This window comes from Sinocyclocheilus rhinocerous, unplaced genomic scaffold (assembly GCF_001515625.1).
Source record: "Sinocyclocheilus rhinocerous isolate Xijiao unplaced genomic scaffold, SAMN03320098_v1.1 scaffold1510, whole genome shotgun sequence".
In the NCBI taxonomy this organism is placed as follows: Eukaryota; Metazoa; Chordata; class Actinopteri; order Cypriniformes; family Cyprinidae; genus Sinocyclocheilus; species Sinocyclocheilus rhinocerous.
Window position 1 is genome coordinate 212,881 of NW_015664185.1, and position 9,309 is coordinate 222,189.

The 9,309-nt window shown below is 33.5% G+C and overlaps 1 protein-coding gene across 1 annotated transcript in view; it reads left to right on the forward strand.

Annotated features, from left to right (window-relative positions):
* myom3 (myomesin 3) overlaps window positions 1-9,309 on the forward strand; it is a 68,038-nt gene that overhangs the window by 1,797 nt on the left and 56,932 nt on the right. Inside the window, 2 exon segments of the mRNA XM_016540527.1 lie at window positions 2,878-3,004; window positions 9,126-9,230. Coding sequence (XP_016396013.1) covers window positions 2,898-3,004; window positions 9,126-9,230 — 212 coding nt within the window. The 5' untranslated portion in view covers window positions 2,878-2,897.

A 9,309-nucleotide genomic window follows, 5' to 3' on the forward strand; every position in this document is an offset into this window, starting at 1 on the left:
TCTCTCTCTCTCTCTCTCTCTCTCTCTCTCTCGGGCTGATGACAGATCAATTTTAATATGCTGCAGAGTGACCTTTTGTACCGAATGTTCAAACAAACTCCAGATTGGGGTTCAGAGGAAAGGCCTGGGACGGGAGCCGCTGTCATTCAGATGTAATCTGGTTAAAGCGGAGGGGAAACATGTTTCTCTGTCTGTGAAGGTAACGCAGGTGGTTGCTGTAACTCTGGGGTAAATGAAGCCATCCTTCAAACGTGACCTGATTCTGTTGTGTTGGGCGAGGGGCGCGTGTGCCGTCGGGGTGATTTATGACTGCGGGACTCTCACGGGCCGCATCCACCCTCACAACTAATGAATTATTATTCTCACAATAGCTCACAAAGGGACTTTTAACAGGATTCTGACACAATGTACTGTATGTCCCTCTTCTCCTTTTCAGCTCTTTCCTGCTGTGGTGAAAACATGACCAGGTCACATTTCACACACAAAAAAAAAACTGAAGAAAAATAATATTTTTATTTTAAAAGAATATTACATTAGGAAGATGTTCTGCAACATTTATTTTTTATATTAATTAATTTATGTTTTAATTAATTTATTTTCATGTACATATGTTTTTTATTTTTCATTTTTATAATTTTTTATTTCGTATTTCATTTTAATATTATGATTCTTTTTTGCATCACAGTAATAAACATTTTGGAGTAAAATGTGCTTAACTTTCATGAAAATAATGCTAAATATTTATATAAATTATACTTGTTTTATTTTCTGTTTTGTTGTCTTGGTAACTACATGAAAAAAGTTGAAGTTTTATATTTTATTTCATTTCATTCCTTGACATTTATTTTATACAAAGTAATGGTATACAATTGCATAATCAGGTTTAGGTTATTTTAACAAACCATTTTGTTCATAAATTCAAAAAACCTAATTAGCATTCAGTCGTGAGTCTTTGCATTCACATTTCTCTGCACTTTCAGCATTGTAAACCAAGCAGCTGGAAAGCCCAGATGAAAAATCCTGCCGTTTGGAGTTTATGGAGTTATTTCTCATGAGCCGGTTCATCCATCACCTCCAGAGTGTTTCTCCCCACTTGTGTTTTTCTGAACAGTCTGCTTTCATTGTGAGAGACGCTGCTGGCCTGTATGCCATCTCTCTCTGTGTGTCTCTCTCTCTCTCTCTCTCTCTCTCTCTCGGGCTGATGACAGATCAATTTTAATATGCTGCAGAGTGACCTTTTGTACCGAATGTTCAAACAAACTCCAGATTGGGGTTCAGAGGAAAGGCCTGGGACGGGAGCCGCTGTCATTCAGATGTAATCTGGTTAAAGCGGAGGGGAAACATGTTTCTCTGTCTGTGAAGGTAACGCAGGTGGTTGCTGTAACTCTGGGGTAAATGAAGCCATCCTTCAAACGTGACCTGATTCTGTTGTGTTGGGCGAGGGGCGCGTGTGCCGTCGGGGTGATTTATGACTGCGGGACTCTCACGGGCCGCATCCACCCTCACAACTAATGAATTATTATTCTCACAATAGCTCACAAAGGGACTTTTAACAGGATTCTGACACAATGTACTGTATGTCCCTCTTCTCCTTTTCAGCTCTTTCCTGCTGTGGTGAAAACATGACCAGGTCACATTTCACACACAAAAAAAAAACTGAAGAAAAATAATATTTTTATTTTAAAAGAATATTACATTAGGAAGATGTTCTGCAACATTTATTTTTTATATTAATTAATTTATGTTTTAATTAATTTATTTTCATGTACATATGTTTTTTATTTTTCATTTTTATAATTTTTTATTTCGTATTTCATTTTATATTATGATTCTTTTTTGCATCACAGTAATAAACATTTTGGAGTAAAATGTGCTTAACTTTCATGAAAATAATGCTAAATATTTATATAAATTATACTTGTTTTATTTTCTGTTTTCATTTTAATTTTAAATTACTAAAGTTATAGTAATTTTATTGTGCGTGTTTTTAGTACTTCAACTTAAACTAAATGAAAATGAGTAACTAGCTGAAATAAAGTGGAGGTTTTATATTTCATTTTATTTCAGTTAATGATTTATTTTATCTATTGATTTATTTTTTTATTTTTTTATTTTATTTTTTTTATTAATTCATTTATTTTTTTATTTTGTATTATTATTATTTATTTATTTTTGGTATTGGTTTTAGTTTTAGTTAATGATAATAACCCTGAATGGCCCTAAAGGCTTTATTCTTATGCAAAAAAATTTAAATATATAACATATTTCTTGGCAACTATCTGAAATAAGTTTAAGTGTTTTTTTATATTTTATATAATTTCAGTTAATGTTTATTTTATTTCAAGTAATGAAAATGGTTTTATGGTTTTAGTTTTAGATAATGATAATAACCCTGAATGGCCGTAAAACAGGCTGAATTTTTCAGCAATATATGTGTGTGTGTGTGTGTGTGTGTGTGTGCGTGCGTGCGTGCATGCGTGCGTGTTTGTTTGTCTTTTATATTTTATTTAATATTTATTATGTTTCAAGCAATGACATTTTTTTTTATTATATGGTTTTAGCTTTAGTCAATGAATTGCCCTAAAAATTCATTTTTATGCAAAATATTCTATATCCTTGGGTGAAATGTGTGCCCTTGACAGGTTTTGTGAGATTTACTCTTTATTGTGTTGCCATAATAAGGCCAGGGCCACATGTAGAGTGAAGATTGAGACTATAATATGTTGCATAAGTCATGTACTCTATAATATGGTTTTTGTGGTCTGTTTTTTGGAGAGGTGATGGAAATGGGCCATGACTCGTCCTGTATCGGCACTGGTGTGTGTCTGCTGTTGTGTGTCTGCCTTCTGACAGCCGTGTCGTTCTGCTCCCATGCAGGTGCTGCCGAGAGCTTCGCCATGGCAACCAAAATATTAACCCAGCGCTGTCAGGAGCAGCAGATGGAGCAGATGTCTCACAGCATGCAGATGTCGTCCCAGATCAAGAAGAGAAAGTTCAAATCCAGGTAGAGCCATGCTGACCCTCGAAACACGCGGTGAAAATTCCTCTGCATCAGGCCCCTGCATTCACACGCTTCCCAGCTTTAGAAAACCAGTGTAAATCATCAGCCGAATTACCAGTATTAGTTAGTGAAGCTCAGTCTGGTGTCCCTCGATCAGAGAGCAGCTGTGTCAACATACGAGCTCTTATCGGCTCCCGTTCAGCTCTTCTGAGGCTTTCTAATGACGAACCTTGAAAAGAGGACATTGAACATGTTTTCAGCGTTTACTCATCCTCGTGCTGTTTTAACCTGCAGGATTTTCTTTCTTCCATAAAACACAAAAGATACGTAAACGATAATTCATAAAAATATAAAATGCAGAATTGTCTGAGCTGCTCTTTTCCATTCAGTATAAGTGGCTTCTGTTAGCAAGCTTTAAAAAGGACAAAAAAATCACCACAAAAGTAGTCACATAATATATGATAATATTATATAATATAATATAATATAATATAATATATAATTCTTACATATAATATAATATATAATTCTTACATATATATATTTAGCTTTTTTGGCTTTTTATATTTTATCTCTTTTTTGCCTCAAAATAACATACATTTCGGCGTAAAATGTGCATAGTTTTGATGAAAATACTGTCATAATGCAAAATAAACAAATAAATATAATATAATATAATATAATATAATATGGCAGATATTGATTTGGGTTTGACGCAACAGCCCAAATTTGCTAGTTTTTTTATGACAAATTATATTGTCAATGAATAATGACTTAAATTTGGGTCTGTTTTCACACAAAAGTATCATATATGTCTTTGTAGACAATTTTCTCTTTTGTTGCATGGAAAATAAAAGCGCAAACATTCTGCCTAACATCACAGAAATAAGGAAATATTGTGGAGATGAAATGACATTAGGTGCTAAAATGCTCTTTAATGAATGACAGTGATTCATTAGTGTGGCACATGTTCGGGATCATGTGTGTGATCGTCTGTGGAGATTACATGACAATTACGGATGGGAAAGCAGCTGTTTCTCCCTGACATTCAGGACATGTGCTGCAGTTATTCTGAGCTCACAGAGTCACGCCGATTCCCCGCTGAACACCAGCGTTCAAGGCCAGATTTATAACAATAGACACACACAAGCTCCTCCAAAACCAACTGGGCTGAAAGCTGGCCAGGACATTCATGCATCATTGTACTTTAATTTATCACGTTAAAAATTCACATTGCAATACATTATAGTGCCAGTCAAAAGTCTGGAGTAATTCACATTTTCTACTGTCTTTTCTGCTTACCAAAGCTGCATTTATTTGATCAAAAATACAGTAAAAATTGTGAAATATTATTACAATTTATAATAACTGTTTTCTGTGTGAAGAAATTTTAAACTGTAATTTATTCCTGTGATGTAAAGCTGAATTTTCAGCATCATTACTCCAGTCTTCAGTGTCACATGATCCTTCAGAAATCATTCTAACGATGAATTGAAGAAATTCATACTTCTATTCATCATGGATGCATTGAATTGATCAAAAGTGACAGTAAAGACATTTATAGTGTTGCAAATGATTTCTATTTCTAATAAATGCTGTTCTTTTGAATTTTCTCTTCATCTGTGAATCCAGAAAAATGTATCATGGTTTCCACCAAAATATTGGGCAGCACGACTGTTTTCAACATTGATAATAATCAGAAATGTTTCTCGAGCAGCAAATCAGCATATTAGAATGATTTCTGAAGATCATGTGACACTGAAGACTGGAGTAATGATACTGAAAATTCAGCTTTGATCACAGAAATAAATTACATTTTACTACATATTCACAAATAAAACAGCTATTTTAAATTGTAATAATATTTCACAATTTTACTGTATTTTTTAATCAAATAAATGCAGCCTTGGTGAGCAGAAGAGACTTCTTAAAAAAAACGCAATTATTCCAAACTTTTGACTGGTAGTTTATAAAAAAACTGAGTTTCCTTTATGCAAAATATCATTTATTTTTTCTTTCAATTTTGGGGTCAAATGTGACCTGGACTGATGGTTTCATGAGATTCCCACATTGTGGGCCAAATTCAGAGGTAGCGTGTTTTGTTCTTGTGGAGAATGCAATACATTGCAGCCTACAGTGGAAAAAAAGTTTATTATAGCAACATATCAACTTGATCTAGATATTTGAACGCATCGCACATGCCGTTAACTGACAAAAAGCCTTGTTTACAGTTCACCTAATAATACAATAATGTTGCCCAAAGCTGGTGGGTTTCAGTTACTTGAACATCTCTTCTGACTGATTTGACAGTCAAAGTGAAAAAAACCGACAGCGTTTGTAAATTAATCTCACGCATCGGCATTCTTCACTCAAGCTCATATTACACAATTAATCGCAAAAACTTCCCTCTTTTCTTTTGTTGGCCTGTCAGGATACATTTAGATCCGCAGACATACAGATGAACTTCTGCTTTTGTCAATGTGTCAGTCACACGTGTTCCTCTGTGAACGGGACGAACATTTAATAACACAGAATCTGTGAGAGTCTAAACAGACACGGATGTGTGGATCCTGATTGACTGAATGACTATTTCTGCCTTGAACCCTGCTGACATGATTGCATTTATGAGATCAGCACACATAAACACCACAGAAGTCTTGTAAATACCAGTGAGAAACTCGAGATGTTCTTTGAGCCCCGGCTGTGTATAGTGTAGCTATAAAGCTTGAGGGAAAATACAGGCTGCTACTCATTTAGTCAGTTTATTAGAGAGAAATATGAAACAAGACGTGAAATTGCCAAAAAGGTTCACTTTATTTTGATTGAATACACGTCTCGTTATAAGGACGGTGATGCCCTCTTGAAACAAGCAGATCAATCTTTTAAAAAATGCTGGTAAATCAAGCAAAAAAAATCTGCAAGGAAAATATGATTAGGTAAAAAGTCATGAAAATAACAAATATCTCGAGCCACTAAAACAATAATTCATCTTACAACTGTGGAAGAACATGGGAAAACTAAAAATATATATATTATTAATTTTGTTGCAAAAACATGTTTGCATTACTCTTTGGTACAGTAGGTTTTATTTAGTTAGTTACTTTTTTATTACTACTATATTCAAATGTGTTTTGCTGTTTCAAAGCAGGACAATAGTACTTAAGAAAGACAAATATATGTTCAAAAGTTTGGGGTCAGTAAGATTTTTGAAAGTAGTCTCTTCTGCTCATCAAGACTGCACTTATTTGATCAAAAATACAGTAAAAACTGTAATATTGTGAAATATTATTACAATTTCAAATAACAGTTTTCTATGTAAATATCTGTTAAACTCTAATTTATTTCTGTGATCAAAGCTGAATTTTCAGCATCATTACTCCAGTCTTCAGTGTCACATGATCTTCAGAAATCATTATAATATGCTGATTTGCTGCTCAAGAAACATTTCTGAGTATTATCAATGTTGAAAACAGTTGTGCTGCCCAATATTTTTGTGGAAACCGTGATACTTTTTATTTTTCAGGATTCACAGATGAATAGAAAGTTCAAAAGAAAAGCATTTATTTGAAATTGAAATCTATTGTAACTTTATAAATGTATACTAGCTGAATAAAAGTATTAATTTCTGCTTTTGAACAGTAGTGTAAATTACATTGTAAATGTACAATGACAAATGCATCCATTTCTTAGAGCATTAATAAGTGAGACTGTTAAGGTTACACAAAATAGTGCAATGTCTAAATAGCCTTTAAACCGGTCTGAAGCAGAGCTCTGAGCTGATGCCCATACTGTATCAATCAGAGGTTACTCAGCCTTCGCTTCAGTGTAGATCTCATTTTGTCTGATAATTAGAGAGCCTGTCTCCATCAGCTGACAGGGAACATGCAGTGAAGGCTCAATCCAGGCCGTTAAACAGGACGGCTCCCCGTTAAACCCTCGCATGCAGCGTTACAGGCCTCTGAGAGCTCAAGCACAGACAGCAGCCGTCACTCTGACACAGATGTACAAAACTAGATGGAGAGCAGCGGACATTCACACCTGTATGCACTTACATTTGAATACAGAAAGTGAAAATATAGAGAGTAATATAGTAATGTTAATGATATTGGATAACGGTGTTGAGAAACCGGGCTTGTATTTCTGAATATCACAAATTACTAAATTAAATTTAAATTAAATTAAATTAAATTAAATTAAATTAAATTAAATTAAATTAAATTAAATTAAATTAAATTAAGAATAAAAAAGTAAAGTAAAGTAAAATAAAGTAACTTTACTTTACTTTACTTTACTTTTCTTTACTTTGAACATAAAAACTTAACTTATTATTAGTGTAAAGTAAAGTTTTTATGTTCAAAGTAAAGTAAGTAAACTAAAGTTTTTTGAACATAAAAACTTTACTTTACTTTACTTTACTTTATACTAATAATTTAAGTTTTTATGTTCAAAGTAAAGTAAGTAAAGTTACGTTTTTATGTTCAAAGTAAAGTAAAGTAAAGTTTTTATTACTTCATTAAATCATTAAAAAATAAAATATAAAATAAAATAGGACTAGATTTGTACAATTTCTGACCACAAATATATTCCTAATCTTTCAGTAAAATTAAATTAAATTAAATTAAATTAAATTAAATTAAATTAAATTAAATTAAATTAAATTAAATTAAATTAAATTAAATTAAATTAAATTAAATTAAATTAAATTAAATTAAATTAAATTAAATTAAATATATATAAAATACATTTAATTTTAAATATAAAATAAGAAAGAAAAGAAAATAATAGCAAAAAAATTATTCAAAATAAAATATATTGTATTCTATATTAAAATAAAAAGATATATAATATTATATATTGCTAATCTTGAATATGAGCAGTAATAGTGATGTTTGACTAAATCGAGTAGATGTGTATAGTAGTGTAGAAAAGTCTCTGTGAGGTTGTAAATGTTGTTTGTAACAGATGCAACGCTTTCAGTGCGACTGGCAGTATGACGGAGAGCAAAGCTTTCTGTCAGAAACCCTCTCTTTCACTCCATCTGTCTCTCGCTTTTCTCTCCTCACTGTCTCACGTCTCAGTGATGCTGCTTTAAACATTATAGCAGCTAAAGGTTCAATTGTAAGAGTTATGTATTATGTACACATTTGCGTGCTGCATAAAATGAAAGAATTGTGCATGAAATACACTATATCTGAAGGAAGGATTAGTTTAGGTGTGCAGGATTTTCATCAGTTCCTGTTCAACAGTACTAGCTTTGGCATTTAGTGTAAAGACTGTACATACTGTGACCTCCTATATCATTTATACTTTAGTCAGTATTCTACAGAGAAAAGACCTGATGTTGTTACAGAGAAAACAAATGTCCAGTACTTTCAGTATCTGGCTTACATCATTCACACTGTCAGAGCTTGATTTGTGATTTGTGCTCACAGCGCCAACTACTGTTCACTGAGAGAATTACAGCAATGATTTAATGTATCTATCTATCTATCTATCTATCTATCTATCTGTCTGTCTGTCTGTCTGTCTGTCTGTCTGTCTGACTGACATGAACATGTTTTCAATAATACCAAAATATTATGAAAAATGTTTAAAATGTTTATTAAAAATATATTGTGAATATATTGTTAAGTAAGGGATAATGTACATCCAGCCGGTTGTTATCTCAGAATAAACCCCGACAGGGTGATTCACGTCGGGGTCTTGTATCAGCCTGAAGGGGTTTATTCTGAGATAACAACTGGCTGGATGTACATTATCCCGCTTATTACACGGCTAAAAAGATTTGTTTTTACCATATATGTTGAAATGAATGCTGAAGTTTTCCATTGTAACACGCGGTGGTTGTGTTTTCAGTCACAAGGTGGCGCCAGACAGTCAACGATAGCGGAGTGACTCGTTAAGCATATAAGTAGTACCGGTCAAGATAACTCGTAGTACCTGGATGAGCGGTGTGTTATTCAATTTGGCGGTTGTTATCTGGGAATAACATACCGCTGGATGGCGCTGTTGACCAATCAGAATCAAGTATTCCACAGAGCCGTGTAATAATATTCGATATTTCACCCCCTTGTGGATGCCCATCAAATCAGCTTCAATCATTTTTATCTTTGTGTTTGTACAGTGATGAGACGGCCTCTCTGAGTGAATTCTATCCCATCATTCCTGGTAACGTCATGTCTGTGAAGGAAATCCTGACCGAACCCAAGTTCCCACGCAACCGGACATGGTACTGACACACACACACACTACACCAGACATGGTAATGACACACACACACACACACACACACACTACATGGCTTTAGA